The sequence below is a fragment of the Sminthopsis crassicaudata genome, chromosome 2 (assembly GCF_048593235.1).
Source record: "Sminthopsis crassicaudata isolate SCR6 chromosome 2, ASM4859323v1, whole genome shotgun sequence".
Classification (NCBI taxonomy): domain Eukaryota; kingdom Metazoa; phylum Chordata; class Mammalia; order Dasyuromorphia; family Dasyuridae; genus Sminthopsis; species Sminthopsis crassicaudata.
Genome location: NC_133618.1, coordinates 148,379,949 through 148,404,519, shown reverse-complemented (window position 1 = coordinate 148,404,519; position 24,571 = coordinate 148,379,949). Strand labels below are relative to the sequence as shown.

At 40.0% G+C, this 24,571-nt stretch overlaps 1 protein-coding gene across 2 annotated transcripts; it reads left to right on the top strand.

The window, feature by feature from the left end:
- The first annotated feature begins 1,066 nt into the window (after positions 1 to 1,066).
- Positions 1,067 to 10,925, top strand: LOC141555054 (fumarylacetoacetate hydrolase domain-containing protein 2). Of its 2 annotated transcripts, none has more exons than XM_074287615.1 (8): positions 1,067 to 1,250; positions 3,930 to 4,180; positions 7,236 to 7,452; positions 8,210 to 8,269; positions 8,737 to 8,899; positions 9,990 to 10,098; positions 10,260 to 10,347; positions 10,546 to 10,925. In XM_074287615.1, exons 2-8 carry the CDS (start codon positions 3,936 to 3,938, stop codon positions 10,606 to 10,608), a joined length of 945 nt encoding a protein of 314 aa, XP_074143716.1. In that variant the 5' UTR covers positions 1,067 to 1,250; positions 3,930 to 3,935; the 3' UTR covers positions 10,609 to 10,925. The 2 variants fall into 2 exon arrangements, with proteins under 2 accessions (XP_074143716.1, XP_074143715.1); XM_074287614.1 differs by lacking the exon at positions 1,067 to 1,250 and adding an exon at positions 1,380 to 1,510.
- Positions 10,926 to 24,571: the final 13,646 nt, after the last annotated feature.

Genomic DNA, 24,571 nt, shown 5'->3' with positions numbered 1-24,571 from the left:
ATCCACTTTGACCTCTTCAATAGCAATAGAATAGAAATAGAATAGAAAGGGGAAGAAGGATCTATGTGTATAAAAATCATTACAGTAGCTCTTTCTGTAGTGACCCAACTGGAAACTAAGGGGATACCCATCTGAGGCTTCTCCAGGAGCGTGGCTAACCAAATTGTGGTTTATATGGATGTGAATAGATTTGTCCCACAAGCAATGGAGAACTGGAAAGTTTCAGTGGAAACTGGGAAGCTCCCTGGGAAGTGATGCAGGGTGAAATGGAAAGAACCACAAGAATGTATACATTTCTAACATTAGAGAAAGGCAACTTTGAAAAACTTTAGAATGCTAATGATCAACCACAAGTCTAAAGGATGAAGGGGAGGGAAGGAAATAAAGTTACTCTTGGCTAACCGCATACTTGCTTCATGCTCCTTGTGTGCTGGGCCCTGCGCTAAGTACTGGTGATAAAAGACAGTCCTTGATCTCAAGGAGCTCACGATGTACATGAGGAAAAATGCTTCATACAAGATAAACTGGAAACCATCAGGAGAGGGAAGGCCCTAGAACTAGGGGGGTCAGGAGAGGCTTCCTGTAGGAGGTGGCATTTTAGCTGCTTCCTGAAGGAAGGGGGGGAGCGCACAGGTGGAGATGTTCTGGGAGAAGATTCCAGACGTGGGGAACAGTCCGAGTTTTTTTCTCTCATTTTTTCTTTCTTTTTTGATCTGATTTTTCTTATGCAGCGTGATCAATGTGGAAATAAGTTTAGAAATATGTTTAACCTATATAGAGTCGCTAAGGGAGGGAGAAAAATATGGAATCAAGGTTTGGCAAGGATGACTGCTGAAAACTATCTGCAGGTATTTTAAAAAAATAAAAAGATGTTATTAAAATATATATAAAACAAAAGTGGGAGGGACCTCTCAAATTTCGGCCAGTAACAGACGCTACATAATGCACCTCCGCCCTCAGAGACAGAGAGCCCGGTCATTCCAAGAGCAGAGAGCTCCGGGATAGCTGTGACGTACAGGAAGATCTCCGCCCCCCGAACTTCCAATTGGCCAACCTTGCCCGAGAGAGAGCCTTTCGGGAGTTGTAGTTCCGGCCTGGAGCAGTTGTTAATAGAGGTTAGCCTGAAGGTCCTGCTCCTCTAACCTTTTAACCTTTGCCCTCAGCATCCCTGGGCCTCTCCCTCTCCCAGACCCGGCCTAAATACGTCACTGCAGTGCGCCGGAGAGGCAGAAGCTGCCTCCTAGGGTCAGGTAAGTCGCACCTTCCGCTGCTTCCTCTGAGGCCGTGGGAGGGAAGCTGAGGAGGCTGCTTGTCTCGTGTCCCCGCCCCCACCCCTGCCCCCAGCCCTTGACCCATTCCCCATCTCTCCCCCTAGCTCCTTCCCTTCTCCACACCCCCCGCTGAAGGCACTGAAACCCTGCGGGGTCGGGCTCTTGGCGCCCGCGCTCGTGCCTCAGTTTCCTTCTCCGCGCTTGTTTCTCTTTTCCCGGGAGGGAAGACCGGACCGCTGGTAATGAGGGAATGAACCTGCACCGGGCAGGGTGGACAGGGGTCAGCGCTGAGCGCTCCCCCAGCAGCGGGGTGTGGGCTTAAGGGCGGTCCGTGGGAGACCTGGGTTCAGTCCCTGATCCTGGCTGTGTCATCCCCTCCGAGCCCCCTTTGTAGAACCCAAGCCGGCAGCTCCTGGCTGGAGGGCTGCTTCAGGGGCCAGGAAGCCTTGGGTCCCGGAGCGCCTCAGGCCGGCTGGTGATCCGGGACTGTAACTTCTCAGTGCCCTCTCTCCCCCAGCTCCCCCTCCCCCATTCAAGAAATTACAGAGAAAGCGCGGACCTTCATTGGAGAGGAAATTCTAGGTCCGGTGTAGTGCTCCCAGGTTGTTGTGAAGAAAATGTAACTAACACAGCAAACCTTAAAAAAACCGCACTAATGTCAGTTACCATGGGGTTTAAAGTTGGAAGGGACCTGAGAGAGAATTATAGTGAAAATGTACCACACAAAGAGGAGGCGGCTACAGGGAATGGAAAGGGCCGCGGGGTGAAGGTGAAAAAGGAAGGAAAAAGGAGAGCTTTAGGCTTCCAGAAGCATCTGAGACCTTGGGTAGCAACTGACTCTATTATCCCAGAACTCTGGGCAGAGGTTTTGGCATAAAGGGAGGGGGTGGCTACAGCATCCTGCTGACCTTGCAGTTAAGGCTGGCCGGGCTGCAGCCCTGGGCACAGAACGCCCCAGTCTTGTTTTCTTTCCATTCTCTTGGGAATTTTGTGAAGGAGCAGCAGTGTAGCTTTGGTGCAGTGTAGCGTTAGAAACTATTTTGCAAAGGTGTGGGTCATCAGTTGGAAAGATATATTTTTGAGTTGTTTTTCCAGAAACCTGTGTTTTTTTTGGCCAGTGGGACAAACGACTGGTTAGGAGTTTAATCTTTTGTGGAAAAACTGCCTTGTCTGTACAGGGATCAATTGATTGTCCTTGGCCTCATTAGTCATTAACTGAGCTTAAACAAATGTGTCCCGGGAAATCACGCCTGACTAATGGCCCCGGGTTCTTTAAGGGAGTGGTGAGCCACGGAAAAGCAAGGAATGAAATCTACCTCCATTTCCCAAAAGCCTGGACCAGATTCTGCACTCAAGGCTGTTTTAAGTCGTCTAGCTGGAATTTGGAGAAGGAAAGAGAGAGCATTTTTCATGGATGGAGACCTGATAACCATTCTTTGGATGGAGAAGTAAAAGTAAATGGGGTTCTCCAAGGATAAGTGATAGTGATGAGGTAATAGGGAACCTCAAAATGATGAGGTAACTTGAACCAAATGATGAGGTAAATAACCTAATAATGAGGTGTATACCTCAATAGGATTAAGTGAGGTCTAGTGGCAGGATTGGGGTACAGGGAGTCACATGGAGCTCCCCAGCAACCCCCTTAGGATTCGGCGCAAGGATACAAAGTTAAATCAGGTCTAGTGGTGGCAAGAGTCCCCTGTAAATGAATTTACAGGCCGAAAACCTAGATGGGTAAAAAGATGTTTATTGCCAGGTTTGGAAGCAAGGTTAAGGTCTGGTTAGTAAAAGGCATTAGATAGAGGAAGATAAACGCTGAAAGCGGCGGGGACAGAGCATCTCTGATGCAAGCATCTTGGCTGGCATCTTTCAAATCTCTGAACCAAAGATGATTCTAGCTTTGCTCTTTTTATCTGCTTGAAGAAGTAATGGGCGGAGCTCAGGTTAATTCCTTGAAGGCCAGATTTTTGTCGGGCTTTATCCAAGCCAGCTCAGATCTGGTGGGGAGGGCTGGGTACAGCCCAAACTAGTTCTGACCAGATCTTGTATCAAAGGGGGCTGAAAACCCAAACCAACTGGGGGCTGGGTACAGCCCAAACTGGATCAGATACAGATCTTTTCCCTTAGGAATATCTTGTCCCAAAGGTAGATCAGACAAGGAATCTTAAAGGGGCTATGCCCGCAACAATAGTACTGGTCTTTTGAATATTTTCTTAAGTAATTTTGAAGAGGGAACCCATGATAAACTCTTCAGGTCTGCAGATAGCTCTTGTCTTTCCCAGGCAGTGAAATACTACGTCTCTTCCAGCTAGGTTGGTACTTAGATTTTACCTTCATGCTTTTGCCCACATCACCCGATACAGATTCTAAGTTTTTCTTCCAAGAACACGTGGCGGGTCTCACTCCCTGAGGCCTGCCTTGTCAGCTTTTTCAACTTTCAGCTCCTACTTTACCCTATAATACATCACTTAGCTGTGCATTGCTTTACATTCTCAAGCTTCTTCATGAATCGATGGCTTGTCTTACCTACCACTTTTTGAGGATTTTAGACTGTTTTTGGTTTTTGGTGATTAGCAAATGCTTAGGTTCAGTGGCATTAAGTGGCTGATCTGGTTCTCTCTCATCTTTCTCTGTTTCTTTACTTTATTTTCCCCATAGGTTCTGATGTTGGTGCCAGTTTCAAGAACCTTATTTACAGCTGTGTTGCAGAATCGTAGGGTGATCTGTCGGCTCTCCAGAGGCATGAGACTGGTCCAGTTTCAAACTCCTTACCTGAAAGGCCCTCATGTGGGAGTAGAGGAGAAGGATGGAGGCGGGGTCATTAACCTCAACGCATTTGACCCTGGCCTGCCCAAAACCATGAGGGAATTCTTGGAACAGGGAGAAAGTGCTCTCTCTGTGGCAAAAAGGTAAAAGTAAACATTTCTACTCTCCCCACTAGTGTAAGATTCTAAACAAAAAAATCAGAGATTGTCATTGAGAATCAGTATGAAACTGATAGAAATCTAAGTTAACACTACATAGAATTCCCAATCCCTCTATTTTGTCTGCCTGCATTTTGATTTCCTTCACAGGCTAATTGTACACTATTTCAAAGTTTGATTCTTTTTGTACAGCAAAACAATTATTTGGACATATATATATATACATATATTGTATTTAATTTATACTTTAACATATTTAACATGTATTGATCAACCTGCCTTCTGGGGGAAGGGGTGGGGGAGAAGGAGGGGAAAATTTGGAACAAAAGGTTTTGCAATTGTCAATGTTGTAAAATTACCCATGCGTATATCTGGTAAATAAAAGGCTATAATAAAAAAAATTAAAAAGAATAAATGAAAAAAGAGATAAGATATTTGTAAATGAAATTAAAACTGAATTATGATATGGCTTCAAAAAATCTATTATGAGGTGGTCTTGTGATGAAGAAATTGATCTGCATCAAAAGAGACAAATGGAGGAACTAAATGTGGGCCACAGCATAGACTTTTCACTCTTTTTGTTGTTGTTTGCTTGCTTTTTGTTTTCTCATTTTTTTCCTTTTTGATCTGATTTTTCTTGTGCAGCATGGTAATTGTGGAAATATACACGTTTAACATATATTGGATCATTTGTGGACTGGGGGAAGAGGTAGGAGGAAAAGAGGGAAAAAATAGAACACAAGGTTTTGTAAGGGTGAATGTTGAAAATCATCCATGCATATATTTTGAAAACAAAAAGCTTTAATTTTCAAAATCCATCGTAAACTTGGACTACATTAAAGACTACTAGACTCTTAAAAAAACCAAATAAACGAAAACAACAAAAAAAGAAATCCAAGTTAAACCCCCTTTTTGATCTCTTATTTTCTTGAGATCAGAGATAAATTCAATCAATCAGTAAGCACCTGCTAAATGCTACACACTTTGCAAAGCATGAAACCTACAAAAAAAGGAAAAGAAAAAAATCCCAGATCTCAAGAAGCTTATGAATTAATGGGGAAGTCAACATGCAAACAATGTAAAATTAGATGTATGGGATAAAGTGGAGATAATCTCAAAGGGAAAGCATAAAGATTAAAGAGAACTGGGGAAGACTTCTTATAGAAGATGGGACTTTAGCTTCAACTTGAAAGAAGCCTGGGAAGCCACAAGGTAGAGATGAGGTAGGAGAGAGCTCCAGGCATAGAGAATACCCTGTGAGGAAGCTGGTTTGGGAGATGGAATGTTGTGTGTTAAAGAGTAGCAGAAAGACAGATATGCCTGGATCACAGAGTATGTTGAGGACTAAAGTGCAGTAATTCTGAAAATTGGGAAGGGACCAAGTTATAAAGGACTTTAAATATCAAACAGAGAATTTTATATTTGATCCTGGAAGTAATAGGGGGTTCATTGGAATTTATGGGGAAGAGGTGACATGAAGAGATGTGTACTTTAGGAAGATCAATTAGACAACCAAGTGGAAAATGAAATAGAGTGAGGCAAGATTTGAGGCAGTGAGACTAACCAGCAGGGTTATGCAGTAGTCCACAGGTGACGTGATGAGGTCTTGGACCAGGGTATGGGCAGTGTCAGAGCAGAGAAAATGGGATTTGTGAGGGATGCTGCAAAGGTAGAAGCAACAGAAGGTAGCAGGGGCCAGGTGAATGCAGAGTGAGAGGTCAAGGCTGATACCTAGTTTGTAAGCTCAGGTGACTGGGAGGGTGGTGGTCTTCTCAGTTACAGGGAAGTTAGGAAGAGGGCAGAGTTTGGGAGGAAAGATAAAGAGATCAGATGTCTTGGCATGTTTTGTTTAAGATGTAAGTAGAATATCCTGTTTGAAATATATAGTAGGCTGTTAGAAATGTGAGACCAGAGATCAGCAAAGAGATAAGGACAAGACAAATCTGAGAATCATTTTCATAAAGATGATAGTTGAATCCTAATCTTTACAAAACTATCAAGGACAGGGGAGTTACAATTGAATGTTGAGCTCAGAAACCAGACTGCAGAGAGTGAAGGGAGTGAGAAAAAAGGAAGGAGAGCTATCAGTTGTTGATGGCTCTCAAGGAGTTTAACCATAAAAAGGTGAAGAGATATTGGAGGAGACATGGATGGAAGAAGTGATTTTCTTGAGGAAAGATGGAGTGGGAGTATGTAGGCAGTAAGGAAGCGGCCAACGACACTGAGAGATTGAAGATTGGTTAGAGAGCAGGGATGGTAGAGGAGACAATCTGTTGGACAAGAAAGGATAGAGTAAGAATCATTTGTGCTTGTAGAGAGATTTGTCTTGTTAAAAAGAAAGGCCACTTTTGGTAGTGGAAGGCATATAAGTATGTATATATATAATCCGTAGAAGAGATAAGGAAGAGGGTAGAAGCTCATAGTAAGTGCTTGTTTTTTTCAGTGAGATAGACAAAGTTCTCATGTGAGTAGGTGGGAAGTGGGGAATCTATGGGAGGTCTGAGGAGAGTTAAAAAGTTTTAGAAAGGCTATTGTGGTAAATGGGATAGCAAGAGGGTCAGAGAGTTGCAAAAGAATTGCTTGGTGGTAGTGAGGTCCCAGTTGAGATTCTGTAACATACATTTGTAGTGGATCCAGTCAGCGTGGTTTTGTGATTTTCGGTATTTTTGTTATCAACATGTGAGTGAGGAGGAGTAGGCTATGGATGGCAGGAGTAATCCTAGACTGAGGCTTTGTAGGGTAAGCTCTTTACTTGGATGAAGGGGCAGAGGACTTAAGAGAAGAGGATGATGTAAAGTTGGTCAGGGAGAGTGTAGCCATCACTGTGCTAATGGCCAGAGAAAGAAGTGAAGGATGGAAACCTTAGAGGTGCTGAGTATGAAGAACAAGTTTTGGGGTCATAAAGCATTCATAAATGTAACGTAAAATGTATTTCAAACTGAGATGGTTTAATTGTACCAAAGTTCTCCATCTGGAAATGAAATTCCCAAGTCCTGATTTGTTCACTGTCTTCCTTCACCCTTCTCTTTGTTTTCTGCAGAGCTTTGGAGTCCAAGCAGCCAATTCTGAAACGGTCAGAGATTACTTTTCTGTCTCCCATCACCCAGCCAGACAAAGTTGTGTGTGTGGGCATGAACTATGTGGATCACTGCAAGGAACAGAATGTACCAGTGCCCACAGAGCCCATCATTTTCAGCAAGTTTGGTAGCTCTATTGTGGGGCCCTATGATGACATTGTCCTGCCTTCTAAGAGCAAGGTAAATGTCATGCTCCTTTTGCCCTGAACTTCTTGCCTTTTCCCACCCACCTCACCACACAATTCTACTTCTAGATAGATTCTAGCCCTTTGCTCCATCCTCTGCCCAAGAATTTAACTCCATTTTTCCCCATACTTTTCTCCTTAGCCTGTTCAGCTTACTCATAGCCTCAATTTCAAGGGCTCTTTGACCTTAGAACAGTGATCATCAAGTGTAACCTGAAATTCTGTATTGTTCGTTCCTAAATTAGATCTATGATTATATTCTGTTAGGCTCTACAGGGCCCTGGAAGAATGACATGAAGCTGACTTTTAGTAAGCATGATAGAACTTACTCAACTGCCTAAGTGTTGTACTTCAAAGTAGTCACTGTGGGAGGCTATCTGTTTGTTCTATCGATGCTATTGTTGCTCAAAACATGTTTCAGAATAACTTCTTGGGACTTGCCTTCTATCTCACAGCCTTGAGGCCTTTTTGTTTGATTGACGATTGTGGATGTGGCCAGATAGTCATCAATAGCACTACCTCTTAGCCTCTGATCCCCCATCTCCTGAAGGCTTCAGGGAATAGAAACAGACTTTTAATCTCATGACATCATATCAAATATGGATAGGTGTTTGTCATTGTTATTATTTATTTGCTTTGGATACCGATCTCTTAAAATCTTAGTCTTAAGGTATTTCCCACGGGCTTCAGAAAATAAAAATAGAGCTAAGGGAAGTGTTAACTACCCAATATTCTGTTTTCCTATATTTCAGGAGGTGGACTGGGAAGTGGAACTGGCCTTTGTCATTGGAAAGAAAGGCAAACATATTAAGGTAATAGAGATATAAAGCCAAGTAGGACCACCCTAAGCCTGATATGTAAATAGAACAGAGATATTTGAATTGCTTAGTTACTAGTAATCCTAATCATTCTCTTCCCCCAAAGGTGAGAAGAGCTAGCCATGGCATTAAGATGTTGTATGCAGAAATGAGCATAAGCTGTCTGCTTTCTCTGACTTAGCCTTGCTCTGCTTCCTTAGGGACGTGCTGTGGCTCAGTCCTAGGCAGAGCTCCAGTTAAACCAAATGTCAGAAGCTGGAGTCCTGTGCATTGCTCATTTGTTATTGTGAAGAAAGGTCTTTGGGATCTCTTACTGAGAGGTTCTGGCCTTGTCACTTACCTACCTCCAGTCTACTCAGACCTGTGATATGGGTAAATCCTTAGCATTTAGGTCACAGGCTCTGTCCCTTTCGTCTGGCAAGGACTTTCCCAGCCTCCCTTGACACAGTCTCCCCCCATAGGCCACAGATGCCATGGCTCATGTGGCTGGGTTCACTGTGGCACATGATGTGAGTGCCCGTGACTGGCAAATGAGACGCAATGGGAAGCAGTGGCTGCTTGGAAAAACCTTCGATACCTTCTGCCCTCTGGGTCCTGCCTTGGTGACCAAAGATGGTGTAGCAGGTAGGACCCTGGATCTTGGAGCCTTGGACCTCTCCTTTTTCTTCCTATCCCTTTTGCTCTGGTCTGAAAGAATGCATTCTAACTGGGCCATCATGCTGTTTAGTCCAAGGCAGAACTCCAGAGAGGCTGGGTGTCAGAAGCAGGGGTCTTGGTGATGGCTTTGCTGGAAGTTCTTCCACTGCCTTTGTTGGCTTTCTGCATCACTCCCTTCATGTGTCACCTGTGCAAACTGGGTCAGACACGGGACTGGGAGTTACTGGGATTTGGATTTTAATCGAAACACTGCCATCAGTGTGCTATGTTTATTTATGTAATATCCCATTCTCTGGAGGGAAGATGAGTTCAGCTTTCTAGAACTTGTCTTGAGTGAAGAAGCAGCCTGAATGCATAGGAAGGATAATGGCTGTCACTGAGCCCATGCACTTACCAAGAGATGTGTGGAACTACACCTGGCCCTCATTCAGGTTTTCGTGGGTAATAAGGTAGTCACAGATAAGAGTCATTGATAGAACAAGACCTAAGAAAAATAGACAAATAATTATAAAAACACAGTTGTCTTGGCCAATTTACTTTCAGAACAAAGAGTTTTCGACACATCAGCAGTATAGAGATGGCTTCATTTTATGGCACAATAATTAAGTCATCAAGAAAAAGTTGACATTATGTTCACTACACCGTGTTAATGAAATTGTGTAAAAAGTTTTAAAATGATGTCCATTAAAAAGATTAAAGAAAAAGTTAAAAAGAGTAAATTTAGATATCTGAAAAATTCACTTAAAGAATCATTTAATAAATGAGACATTAGTCTTAATTTGTCTTTCATGATGTATAAGCATTCTTAAGTCATCTTCATATATTTATTTGATCTGTTTCTGCTACTAGTTTTGAAAGCAAGGTATAAATCCTCTCATTTAAAAAAATCTTCAATAGAACATGGTCATTGTTTTGCATTTAGAAACTGGTTAGCAAATGTTCAGGACTGTGTTTCCCTAAATATGTTACTTATGGCTCAGTTTCCCCATCTGTGAAATGTGAGTAACTCTTAACAGAAAAAAGGATAGTAAGTATTCAAGTGTTGTTATCATTTCAGATCCACATAACTTGAAGATCTGTTGCCGAGTGAATGGGGAGGTCGTACAGAGTAGTAGGACCAACCAAATGGTGTTTAAGACAGAAGACCTAATAGCATGGGTCTCACAGTAAGTAGAATTGTGTTTTATTTATCCCAGTTTATGAGTCGGGGATAGCTTCTAGCTGTTCTGGTCCCTGCCATTCTCAAACTCCCCCCCAGTGAGTCTAGCACTTCTCACCCCAAACCTGAGGCCAAAGAAATTTAATCCTAACACATTCTTGCCTACAGATTCGTCACTCTGTATCCTGGTGATGTCTTCTTGACTGGGACTCCACCAGGTGTTGGTGTGTTTAGGAAACCCCCAGTATTTCTCAAGGTATGTAACTGGGTAGTGAAAATAGAGCAAAAGCCAGAGAATATCTCAAGTTCTACTTGATTTCTGTCATATCTCATGTCTCATCTAGGGGGAATCCCTTAATCCTTTATCTGCAGTGCTTGTGAATGAAGGAAAGGAGCAGGTGTGGTTCCAGAGTAGAAAGATAGTTTATCATGTAGTAACTGCTTTCTGTTACAGAAAGGAGATGAAGTCCAATGTGAGATTGAAGGATTGGGAACCATCATCAACAAGGTGGTGTGATACCATTATTCCTGGGATTTCCAACTCTGTTTCTTAGCCATTCTTTGCTGAGCAGCTCTACAACTCTTCTGTCTACTTCTTTGGCATAAAAGCACTAAGAAATACATATTAAAAAAAGGAAGAAAGTGACCTGTTGAATGCCTTTGCCAACATGAAACATCACATCCAGCATCTTCTCAAGCAGGCAAGAATTCCAGAAAGGGAAGTCCCCACAATGAGGAATACTGGTTGTCTCTCCTGGATCTTTTTCATTGGTTTGTTTTTGCAATCATTATCAGAGAGGAAACTATTCAATAAATTTCCTTTAATCATGGCAACTCTCTGACTTCTGCTTCTATGTTCATCTTCCTTTCTGGGATGGGTTAGGAAACCAGTTGGGACTGCAAACAGGGTTAGAACACTTTTTGCTAGCAGAGGGAATTTCATTAGAGAAAAGAGGAACAAGTGAAGAGGGAGTGCTTAATACTTATTCAAACCTTGAGAGATTTTAGAAAAGACCAGATACTCACACCTTTATTACAGACTGAAGACCAGATAGTCACACCTTTATTGCAGGCAGAAGACTAAATAGTCACACCTTTATTACAGGCAGAATATCTTTAATCAAATTCACACCTTCAGGAATTGATAATATAACTGAATAACTACCAGCATTGTCCTTATTCTGGGGATCTTTACTTTGTTCTGGGATTGGAAACAGGCTCTTGCTGGGATGGGATGATGACAGCTATCCCCTTGCCAGAACTACCAGGTTCCATTTGGACTTCTCAGTCCTGCAGATTGTTGGCTCTTTTCTCATCTAAAATTTGGTTCTAGGCCATGAAGTGCCTCATAGTGAGGGAAGCCCCTCTGCACCAGGCATAAAGAAGCTCCCATTTTCTATCAAGCCTAGTCTGGACATATCCATTCATTCATTTATTCATTTAATCAGCAAGTATGTATTCAGCACCAATTATGATTAACTCCCATCTTAGAGGGCAGATGAGTGAAACCAGAAAAGATGAGCTTCAGTTGATCTAAGAATATTTGATGAGGAGAGCACCTAGGAGAGCACTCTCACCTTTGTAAGGCGAGAGTGGGGAGAAAGAATGAATCATGAGTTCTCTCGTGAGAAAATGTTATTCAGTTGTGGAAACTGAGAGAAAATCTTAGTATATTGTTTGAATCTAGCCCCATGTTGAATGAGAAACTGGACTACTTCTCCCACTGCCTAGAGACCCTTCATTGAGAACTTAGGTTATGTTGACCAGAAACCCAGTCAGATGCAAAGATTGAGGGTAGGAAGTTTTCTCACAATTGTACATCTCAACCAGCCCATATGCCTTATCTGAAAAGTGGCCCCATACTGATCATTCTTTTAATTGTTCCTAGATACCTGGGGGGAATGAGACCCCTTTCTTTCTGAATTTGGGATATTGTTCTTATTCATTGTTCCCCTCCTAATTTGGAAAATCCATGCTCTCTCCTTCAATTATAAATCAGATTATCTAATGTATTGTTTCCTTTGAACTAACTGGCCATATTTGAATAATTGTTTTTAATGTATAAATGTGTTTCTTCCTATGTTGAGTTTAACCCTAAGCTGAAGAGGCCTGGTAATTGTTAGGTAATTGCCATGCTTTACTTAATAAATCAATATCCTTAGAAGATCAAGCCTTTGTTTCTCAGGCATTTCATCTTTCACCCTCCACCAAGATAAGCCATCTCCCAATCCCCATGCCTTCCCATGAGTGAATAATGAGTCTCAAAGGAAGTCAGATTCTAAGAGCCTACCTCCCCTTCACCTCTTAGAATTTCTGGATTCCTTCAGAACTCAGCTTGTTTCATTTTTAAAAAACTTTTTTTCAATTAAGAATCTATTTTCTCTTCCTCCCATCTCTCCTTCTAAGTAGTTACCATTTCCTTCATATCTACCATATGAAGAAGGTGCTATTATTCACATTCCCATTATTACCCATTATTCCCATAACATGCCAGGCAATGAAAATAGGGCTCAGGGGATTTTAATTGACAAGTCCAGGGTCACACAGGTAAGTATCTGAGGAAGGAATGAACCAAGATTTTCCAGAAGCCAAGTTCAACACTGTGTCCACTATTTCATGCTTCTTCAAAATTAAATGTCACCCATGGATTCTTTTACTTGTTCCCTCAACTTTTAGTCCCTTCCTCTCTAAAGATATCTCGGATCTGTGTCGTATTTATCCTGTATCACACATCTGTTTGGTTTCCTTCATTAGAATGTAAGGTTTGTGAGAGCAGAAGCTGCCTCTTTTATTTATTTTTTATATTTCCACCCTGCCCCCTCCTGCCTATGACAGTTCCTGGCACAGAGTTGTTAAGTCATTTCTGACTCTTCATGTCCCCAAATGGGGTTTTCTTAGTAAAGATATTTCCTTTCCCAGCTCATTGGAAGAAAATGGTGAGGAAACCGAGGAAGCTGTGGGTGAAGCTCTTGTCTGGGATCACACAGAGCCAGTATGTGTCTGAGCTGCATTTGCATTTGTGAGGATGAGTCTTCCAGACTTCAGTCCTGGAACTCTATTCATTGTGGCACTGAACTGCCCATGGGTGCTTTTAAAAATACTGATTGATTAGAGCAGGAAGACCAACTAAAAAAGTATTACAGCAATCCCATCAAGAAGTAATGAGGACAAAAGCATAAGGAGTTAAAGGAATCCGTAGAATCGCATTTGGAACAGATCTGAAAATACGTTCTCTAGTCAGATAGCCAAGAAGCGTTTGTTAAGGTGCCTACTGTGTGCCAGGCACTATGCGCAACTCTGGGGATACAAAGAAGGCAAAAGGGGTTCCTGCTGAAGGGTGCTCACAGTCTAATGAGGAAGATAATGTGAAGAGAACTGGGGCAAGCAAGCTACATGCAGGAGAGAATCCGCAGAGGTGGCACTAGCCTGAAGGGGCTCCAGAAGGTGGCACCTTAGCATCCGTGGAGAGAGAGGGGGAGACCACTGTTCTACTTTGGCCTCAAACACTCAGATGCAGGTGTCTCGGCAAGTCACTCAACCTCTGCCCTGGTTTTCTCAGCCATAAAATAAAATTATTGATGGTACCCACTTTGGGAGCTTTGGATAGGATCGTTGGTGGAAAACACGATGCCTGGCGCATAGTAGGCACTCTATAAATCTTTATCCCCCTCCCTTCTCCTCTAGGAAGCCAACCTTCCATGCAGCTGTCACCTGCTGGCACTTAACTATCCTCTGGGGCTCAGCAGTACGAGTCTAATCTATCTTCTTCATGACAGCCCTGCAAGGGCTTGAAAAGCTGTTTGACCCACAAACCCAGGACAAAGCAACCATGCACTTGTGTATGCAGTGCTGGCTCTGCCCAGCCGCCCTGGACAGAGTAACAGATGGATTATTCTTAATTTGTGCGGTTCTTCAGGATTGCACAGCATTTTATGTTCATTCTCATTTAGTCCTGGCCCTAATCACAGGCTGTTGCTTAAGTGAGCGCCTGGGAAGCCTGCTTCACACACCAAAATGAAATAGTTGAAATCAGATAATAAGCAGTTTGTTTCTGGATTCTCTTAAATACACCCTAGAATAGGTGGTTTTGTATGGGTTTCTATTGTTTGTTGATTTGAAAATGATTATTTTGATTTTTACCTCATCTTAATTTCTGACTATTTGTCTCCCACCCTATCTAGTGTGCCATCTCTTATAACAACAACAACAAAATAAAAAGCTAAAGAGGGAGAGGGAGAGAAAGAGAGAGAGAGAAAGGGGAGGGAGGAAGGGAGGGAAAGAGGGAAAGGGAGAAGGGGAGAGGGAGAGGGAGAGATAAATTAGCAAGAGACTGAATAAAACTGTCCAACATATCAACTGAGTCTGACAATATATACACTGTTTCATTCCTCTTAGAAAGGAGAAAAGGATAAACTTGATCATAATGATTCAAATTTTTGTTGTGACTTTTTCATTTATATAGTTAAAAGTCATTGTATTGAAGTCATTGTATATATTGTTTTCCTGGTTTTGTTTACTTCATTCAACATCAGTTAATGTCTTCTCATGCTTCTTATTCTTTGTATTCATCATTTCTTATGGTACAGTAATTTCCCATTATACAATTTGTTTAGCTTTTCCCTCAATGAATAGACATCTATTTTACTGCTGCAAAAAAAACATTTCCAAGAATATTTTGGTATATATGAAACCTTTCTATGACCTTCTTGGGGTTATGTGCCTAGCAGTAGGCCAAAGATTATGGTTATTTTAGTTATTAAACAAAAAAAAATCCAAATTTTTCCCATTAGCAATGTATTAATGTACTTTTCCCTTATTACCTTCAATATTGGTTATTCTCATGTTTTGTCATCTTCTAATTTCCTGGAGTAGTTGTTTTGATGTGCATTTATTATTTTATATAATCTTTTGATGTAATCTTTTATAGAATATTTGTAGTGTCATAATTGGAATTTAACAAAAGGATGAAAACCAAGCAAAATTACATTTACTAACAGGGGAGTGTTGGTTCTCAATAAATGAGTTAGTGGCTTGCCTCCATTTATGTCAAAGACCCCAAGCAAAAGGACACTTTCCCTTTTCTAGGTTTTGGGGAACATAGAACTAAGAACAGAACAGGATGCCATCATAGAATGTAATTGGTTACAGAGCTGAGACACAGGGAACAACATTATTGGTTGAAAGTTTGGTATTGGGAGCTAGCAATGGAAGCTTAGCAATGCTAAGAAATTCTCCTTGTCTAAGTGCAAGAGGGATAGTAGCACAGAACTTTGAAAGTAAATCAGACATTCTTGAAGAAAGATATTGGTGGAGTAAAGATAGCAGGTTTAAATTCCCTTGTGTTCACATATATTCTCCAAGATCAGTTAAATTCCTTTAGGTAAGAAGCTTAGATTTTTAAACTTAACCCATTACACGTTAGGTGAACTCTGAACTAAGTTTAGAGACAAAGAATTATGACTTAAACAGTTATAGGAGGAAAGCAGTTATAGGACATAATCAATTTACTTATAAATGGAATCAATAAATAAATCATACAGGATCAATTTAATCTTCTCAATAGTTTTATTTTTCAATAGCTTATTGTGGGAGATATAAGAAGTTGATTTAAACCTAATTCTGCCAAATTGCCTTCAGATTTTTCCCAGCAGTTCTTGTCAAATACAGAATCTTCCCCAAGTAATTTAGGCCTTTGGGATTATTGGCTTATTGCTCAGTTGTTAATATCTTCTTTATCTTCAATATTCCACTGATCAACTTATCTATTTTTTAATCAATATCAAATAATTTTGGTTACTACTCCTTTGAAATGCAACCCCCTTTTTGAAAGTAACTTTAAAAAAAGATGTCTTTGATCTTTTGTTTCTCCAAGTGAATTTTGTCTTTTTATTTAACTTTAAAGTGACTACTTGATAGTTTGATTAATATAGTAACAAATATAAATTAATTTAGTTCTTATCATTTTTATATGTAAATTAATTTACTGTTATCATTTTTATTTTATGGGTGCAGCCTAATCATGGACAATGAATATGCCTTCAGCTAATATTCTTTAATTCTTTAAATACTTCTTTGTTCCATGTCTTAAATATGCCTTGGTACATTGACTACCAGGTATTTTATGAAATTTTGCATATATTTTGATTAGTACTTTCCTTTCTAGTGCCTTCCTCTTGGGTTTTTCTCTTAACTATTTAGAAATGCTATTGATTTTTGTGTATTAATTTTGTGTTCTGCTACTATATTAAAATTGTTACACTAGAGTTGATATTAACAGTATATGTTTATGTATTCAGGTACCAGATTTACCTCATTTCCTTTTTGACATATCTACTAAACTAGTAGGTGAAGGACATGCTATAGATATGATTTGCATAGATTTCAGCAAATAATTTGATAGTCTTTTATTGTAGGGAAAAAATCATAGCTATGGGCTATGCCATAGCTGAATAGACAGACCCCCCCAGAAATGATTAATAGTTTATTGTGAATTTGGAAGAAGGTCTCCATGAGAGTGGCCCATAGATGTATACTTGGTTTCATGACGTTTAAATTTTTTATGAATAACTTGAATAAAGGCATAAGTGATATCCCTATTAAATTTGTACATAACAAAAAAACTGAAAAGGAATAGCTAATGCATTGGATGAAAAAGCCTGAATCTAAAAAGGTCCTGGAAGGTTAGGATGCTGAGGCAAGCCTAATTAAAATGAAATTTGAAAGGGATAAATGTAAAGTCATACTTGGGTTCAAAAAAATTAGCTTCACAGGTAAAAATTGGAGGACAATTGATTTAACATAAGATCATATAAAGGTGTGGGTTAAGTATGAAACTTAAGACCTCATTCCATTTTTTTTTTAAATGGTGTGACCTTTGTATTCCTTTGGAGAAGGAGACTGCCTGGAACCAGGAACCAGTAAGATCTAGCCTCAAGTATCTTCTCTGGCACAGACTAGCTGTCTGTCCTGGACTAACACCTCAGGGCTCAAGCGCTCCCTAAGAAGGATGGACCTTACAGACTTTAAGCCAGGACACTTACAGACACTTTTGAAGCCTAAAGCAGAACACAGCATTGGTTCTGGGATTCTGGTTGAGAAGACTGCACCACAATTGCCCTGGGATCCATCACTGTCACATTGCACAATAATGTGTATTTTATAAGATTTCCCAGTCATCAAGAAAAGATTAGTTACAGTACATCTGTTCAAGAAGGCAGGGAAGTATCTGAAGTTAAATGAAATAACAGCCATTGAAAGCCTTAAGAAAGCCTTCAGCACTAAGTATCTGCAATTTATGTGCATCCCGTAAATAACACTTTGTAATGATTAATTATTATTGACTTAGTTCTCAGCAATACAGTGAGCCAAGACAGTTGCAAAAGAATCAAGAGTAAAATGTGATCCATATTCAGAGAAAGAACTGATAGAGTTTGAATGTAGATCAATTCATACTATTTTCAACATTTTTTTTTCCTTTGGTTATTTCTTCTTTCACCACATGACTAATGTGGAAATATGTCATACATGATTGCACATGTATAATCTTTATCAGATTGCTTGCTATCTTGGGGAGGGGGAGATAAGGGAGGCCAGGAAGGAGAAAAACCAGAACTCAAAATCTTTCAAAAAACGAATATTGAAAATTCTCTTTCTGTGTAATTGGAAAAAATAATATGTTATTAAAATTTAAAAACACAATATATGCATATGCCCATGTGTATTTATGTATGTATACAAAATACATATGTAGAAAGCTATGCTGTTTACCTTTCTATTGTCCTCTCTTTAGGTTTTCAAGATACCAAACTCTCCTGGTTCTCCTCCTAACTCTTCTTTCTCAGTCCCCTTTGCTGGATCTTCCTCCGTGGTTTGTTGATCACTATTGTCCCCCACGGCTCTGTCCTGGGATCCTCTACTCTTCTGCCTCTCTACTACTTTGCTTAATGATCTCATCAATTTCAATGGTTCCATTATCTTTATGCAGCTGATTCTGAGATTGATTTCTCTGCTAACCTCCACACTTGTGTCTCCAACTGCCTACTGGACCTTTAGAACTTGATGTTCCATAGGTATCTTAAATTCAACATCTCAAAAAATGAGCTCATTATCTTTCCCTCTCAAATCCTACTTTCTTACTAACTTCCCTATTACTGTCAGTATTACCACCATCCTCCCACTTACCCAAGTTCACAAGCCAGGTGTCATGCTCAGCTCCTCACTGCCGCCGTCCATCTCCAATCTGTACTATGCCATTTTTCTACTTTGGTACAATCTCTCCTTTATGCCTCTTCCCTTCCAGCCTGCTGCAGGTCCTCTTGCCTGGATTTCTACAGTAGCTTTCTGGCTGATGAGCCTCAAGTCTCTTCCCACTCCAGTCTATTCTTCACTCAGCTGTCAAACTGATATTTTTATTTTTTAATTATTCTATTTTTTCTGATTGTACAGTATATTAACTTTTGAAATATACATTTCTTTATGAATCATTTTGGGAGAGAAAAATCAGAACAATAACAACAAAAAAGAACAAAAATCACAAGAGAAAAAAAAAGTGAACATAGCATGTGTTAATTTACATTCAATCTCCTTAATTCTCTTTCTAGATGCAGATGACATCTATCCAAAATTTATTGGAATTGCTTTGGATCAAAGTGCATCTATCCAAAATTTATTGGGAATGCTTTTAGATCAAACTGATCTTTTTTAAAATTGGATCTGACCATATCATTTTCACTACTCAACAATCCAGTGACTTCCTATTTCTTCCAGGATCAGATATAAAATCCTCTGTTAAGCTATTAATGTCCTTCATTTCTTGACCCCTTTCCAGGCTTCTTACATGGTATAACCTTATACAAGGATCTAAGGGCCCGAGCTTCCTTACTGATCCTCATACACAACACTTTTTCTCTCAGCTCCTGGCTTTCTCATTAACTGTCTTCCATGCCTGAAACTCTCTCCTACCCTTTGTCTGCTTCCTGGCTTTTTTCCTGGCCTTCTTCACATTTTGCCCTAAATCCCACCTTTTATAAGGAGCCTCTCTTTATCTACCTTACTCTTAGGGCCTTCCCTTGTAATTATCTCCAGTTTATCCTGTATCTTATAGGTGCTTACATGTTGTCTTCCTCATCAGATTGTGAACTCCTTAAGGACAGTGAATGTTTTTTGCCTTTCTCTGCATTCCCAGCTCTTAAAGGCATAGTGTCTGGCATAAAATAGGTTCTTAATAAGTACTTATTGATCAAAATGCTACTTATTACATACTTTAGAAAGACATCCATGCAAAATGGTTAGAATAATAAAAGTTGTGCTTGAAAAGGTTAATTACTATTCAGCTTGCAAATTACTCCATCATGACTCAATTTCCATACTTTCCAGATAGACATGTTTTGCAATAACTTCTATTACTATAAATATTTGAATCACAAAATGGTCCTTTGGGAACTCCATGCCACTGGCATATGACCTTGAACAAGTTATTTTACTTTGGTGGGAGGCAGGGGAGAAAGAGTATGATTACCTCATTTGTGAAATTAGATTCTAAGGGAACAAGGGATCTAGGCAACCAATGTAGGGTTGAACTCACCCAGAAGGTCCATTTTCTAGTTTAACTCACTGATTATGGGGTCATACTGTCATGTTGGACACTCTGCCAGAGGCTTCCTTTAACTTAATATTGATAATCATTGTGGATAAAAGAATTTTAGATGGTGCAGTGGATGGAGCACTGGCTCTGAGTCAGGAGGATCTGAATTCAAATCTGTCCTCAGATACTTAATACTTCCTAGCTGTGTGACCCTGGGCAAGGCACTTAACCCCAATTGCCTCAGGGAAAAAAAATTATATATATATATATATATATATATATATATATATATATATATATATATATATATATATATATATATATATATACACATACATATATATAAGGACTTTTAGAGTTGGAAGGGACCTTAGTAGTCATTTTGTTTAACCGAACCTAAAAAAAAATCCCTCTATAATATACCTGGTAAGTGATCATCTAGCATTTGCTTAGTTCTTCCTTCAATGAGAAGGAATGCATCACAAGGGAAGCAGCATAGTATAGTGTAAAGAATACCAAAGTCCCAAGTCTTAGAACCTGAATTCCAATCTATTGCTTACCATCTGTGTAACATTAGGCAGATAAAGCAGTCTCTCTGGGCCTCAATGTCCCCATTTTTAAAAGGAGAGGATCAGGTTAGATGTTCTCTAAGGCCCTTCCAGCTGTTTGTCTATCTATGACCTATAATCTACAAGGCAACCTATTCCACTTTCTGACTAATGTGCTGGGATGTTTTCCGAACTTCATTTGTCTCTTTGCCTCTTTGTAACTTCTACTCATTTCACCAGACCAAACAGAACAAATCCCATCCCCTGTTCATGTCATAGACCTTTATATGCTTTTCTTGTCTAGAACAAACATTGCCTGTTCTATCAACTGATCTTCATACTGCATCATCTCAAAGTCCTTCCCCAACGATCAAAATTCTATCAAGAATTGACATGCATTTAATATATATCTGCTATGTCCTAGGCAACTTGGAGGACATCAATAACTATTATTATTTATTCTATTGCTTGATCTCAAGCCCATCCCCATCCTGATAACCCTTCTCTTGGGCACTCTCATTATTTAATTCAACAAGCATTTCAGTGACTATGCATTTTATTTGATTTTTAAATTTAATAGTATTTTATTTTCCCAACTACATGTAAAGATAGTTTTCAAAATTCATTTATGTAAGATTTTGAGCTCCAAATCTTTTTCTCCCCCTATCCCACGTTTCTCCTCCCCAAGACGGCAAGTAATTCGATATAGGTTATACATGTGCAGTCATTCCAAATGTATTTACACACTAGTCATCTTGTGAAAGAAAAATCAGAACAAAAGGGGAAGACTATGAGAAAGAAAAAGCAAACAAAAAAGGGTGAAAATTGCGTACTTCGATCCTCATTCTATCTCCATAATTGTTTCACTACATGCAGACACGCTTGTGAATTTTCAATAAAATTCTTTAACCCTCCAGATGCTGTTTTCTCTGAGAAGATCCAGTTTCACCCACTATAGGAATAGTTTCATACCTAACACCTAGCTCCAAATATTCAGTGGGTCTTTTTTCCATTTCTTGTCTGTGTCATTTTCCTTTTACACTATGATCTGTCACAAATTAGTATTCCATCTCTTTGGATTCTTTTTTTTTAAATGAAATTCTTTTTATTCAGAAGCTCTACGATGTATTGAAGGGAGGGCAGATTTATTAAAAGAAATAGGTAAGGAGTTCACAAGATGGTAAGGTAAGGCAGGGGTGCAATCAGGTACTTGTGAAAAGAGTATGCTCCCACTTATGACATCATGGAATCATCCAATATCTAAGGAAGTTGTTTGTTCCAAATGGTTAACATAGAAATGGGTTCTGCTCTCAGAAGACACAAAGTTAGCAAGTCCATAGGGAGTTTCAAACCCGATAAGGAAATGATTAACACTCACAGGCCGGCTGTAGGAGGCTGGCCATCTTTGTATGGTGAAAGCACCACACCTGTCAGCCCAGGATATAGCCATGACAATTGTTAGAGGGAAGGAGTTAATAAGCTTGCGCAGAGGAAGGATTTTTTTAATTCAAAAGTTTATTCAATCTTTTGCTTTTCTCTCATTTTCTTTCCAAATCAATTTCCTCTTCCCCCAGAGATGTTCCTTATGACAAAGAATAAGAGAAAAAGGAAAAAAAAAAAATCAGTAAAGCTCATCCAGTTGATCCCCCGAATCCAGTATTATCCTCTGGACTCCATTCTCCTACCTCTGCAAAAGTGTATTGTTATAGTTCCTCTGTAGGGCCTAGTTTGATCATTACAATTTTACAGATTTCATTTCTCTTTGATTTATTTTTTTTCTCTTTCCATTTAAATTGTTTTCATAGAAGTTTTCTAAATGAGCCTCAGGTCTGTTCTGCGATACCAAATGGGACCTTTCCTCCGTTATTGTCTCCCAGAGCTCTTGCAGGACTCGTAATGCCTGATTCTTGCAGCACTGGGGGGGTCCTTGGAAAACAGGGCCTGGGAAGTGTATTTTCACATCTGACACAACCAGCAGATGTAATCCTCCCTTCTGACCACTAGGGGGAAGACATAGGCCATGGGTTTGTTCCTGCAGTGTTGCAATGTTAAAAAGCTGGAAAAGCTTTCAGAAGTGGAAGCCCTTGAATTTACAGATGGGGAAGCTGAGGGTGAGAGCGAGTAAATGATCTGCTCCCAGTTATTGCTTAACAAAATGACCGACACACAGTAAACAAGTAACAAAGTATTGCTACAAAAAAGCAGAAAGAGAACCCACAGGTCTGATGAACACACAGCATCTCTGCTTGAATGTCAGGAATTTTCTCTGCAGAATTTTCATCCAAGGGGTCATCCAGGCTTTGCTTGAAGACTTCTGGGGAAAAGGGCCTGCTCCATGGCATCCAATTCTCCTTTTAGATAGTTTTAATCATTAGAACATTTTCTCTTACCTCAAGTCTAAATCTGCTTAGGTGTGGATTCCATCAACTATTCCCTGCTCTGCCTTTTATGGCTAAGCAGAACCAATTCTAAACTCTGTCATTTCCTTCTCCAGCCCATTTGACAGATGAAGAAACTGAGCCAAACTAGGTTAAGTGACTTGTCCAGGGCATACAGCCAGTGGTTATCTGAGGACAGATTTGAACTTAAGAATCATGAATCTTCCTAAGGCTGGTGCTCTATCCACTGAGCTACCTGGCTCCCCCTCACCCCTCCTCCTCTGGATACTCTCTGGTTTATCCTTGCTAAAATATGACAGCCAGGACTAAACACACACGCTCCTGTTATAGTACGAATAGTGCAAGGTCAGTGGGATTTTCATCTCATTCTTTCTGGATGTATCTTGTCAAACACGGCCCTAGATCACATTTACTTGTCTGTTCACCATATCATACCGTATGATTTCTTACTATATCATCTCCACAAGGTTCTGCTCTGAGTAATAATCATTATGTGGAGGTGATCCACCTCCACACGTGGCTATGTTCTACCATTCCAGAAGGAAGCTAAAAAAGAGGTGTACAGGAAAGGTATCTGAGCAAGAAGGCATGATGGAGAAGTCCATGAGTGTAGCCTTTTAGAAATGAAGAGATGGCTGGCCTGGATGCCCTTCCTCAACGGAGCTTCTGAGAGGAGCCTTCCATCTTGCAACCAAAGGAAGATAGCCCAGGGAAAGTGGGTATTTTAGAGATGGGAGTTCCAGGGATGAAGTTATCTTCCTGGATAAAGAGGTTTCTGGAGCAAGATGAAGTCCATAGGAATACAGCCAGGTGGGAAATGAAGAAATAGATTTACAGACACCTTTCTGAAATGGAGATTAAAGGTCACTGGATGTATTCAATAATTGAGCTCATTATGAGAGATTGATCATCATAAACTCCTCCCCTGGATACCATAAACCTACATTTGAAACTGTGAAGGCTCTTGAATGTTGGCCAAGGTCAAGATTTCTAAAAGAGCAATTATGAGTTTAGAAGAGATTCTCCCTGAGCTCAGCTTCATTTGCCCCCACCAATTGGTGTTTGGCCAATGGAAAAGTGACACTGCCAATAAATGACTCAAGAGATGGAGATTTTTCCCTTATAAGAAAGAACAAATCTAGCTTCAAATTATACTGTCAATAATTCATTCTGCGACCCTTGTAAGCGTTTTGGTGCTTGTAACAATATGTTGACCAGGAACTCTAGAACCCCAGAGGAACATATCCCTCACCTGCCAGCACTAAGGAAGTTCTGGACTTTATGTTTCCTGTAATCTCTCTGAGATCCAGCTGACTATTCTAAACCTTTAATGAACCCCACTGGAATATTCATGAGTTGTACATTGAGTTTTTAGGGTCTTTTAGTATACAAGCTGTACCTGCCACCTAATTCTCCATTTCAAGATCATTTGCTACAAAATGCTGGGAAATGGGATGATAATAGTACCCACCTCCCAGGGTGTTGTGTGGAACAAATGAAACAATATTTGTAAAATACTTATCATAGTGCCTAGAACTTAGGAGATCTTTAATAGATATTTGTCTCTTCCCTTCTATTGTATATGTATGGGACAGGGAGACTTTCTTATCACTTATTTTGCTGTGCTATTAAAAGTGGTTTTTTAAAAACTAATTTGTCCTCTTTTTGTTTGATAAAAGAAAGAGGTCAAAGGAAGCTCATGTAATGGTGGTTTTGAGGATGCTGACCTCACAATGTGCTTCAAATATAGGGTTGCTTTCAAGGGATCCACATTTGAGGGAAGCTGAAAATATTAACATGGTCTACCAGTCTTTAGTGTGCTGTATTTCTTATTTGTATTTCTTGATGTATTTGAAAACTATCCTTCTCTATACTTACCTTTCTTTTTTTAGTGCATTTTAATTTTTAAATTTTATTTTAAAAATTTCATACATTCTTTTTCATATATTT

Excerpts from the sequence above, each read along its gene's own strand:
- LOC141555054 (XM_074287615.1), top strand. The coding sequence starts at position 3,936 with ATGTTGGTGCCAGTTTCAAGAACCTTATTTACAGCTGTGTTGCAGAAT. Across the intron at positions 8,270-8,736 it reads AGAAAGGCAAACATATTAAG|GCCACAGATGCCATGGCTCA; the intron begins GTAATAGAGATA and ends CTCCCCCCATAG. Across the intron at positions 8,900-9,989 it reads GACCAAAGATGGTGTAGCAG|ATCCACATAACTTGAAGATC; the intron begins GTAGGACCCTGG and ends TTATCATTTCAG.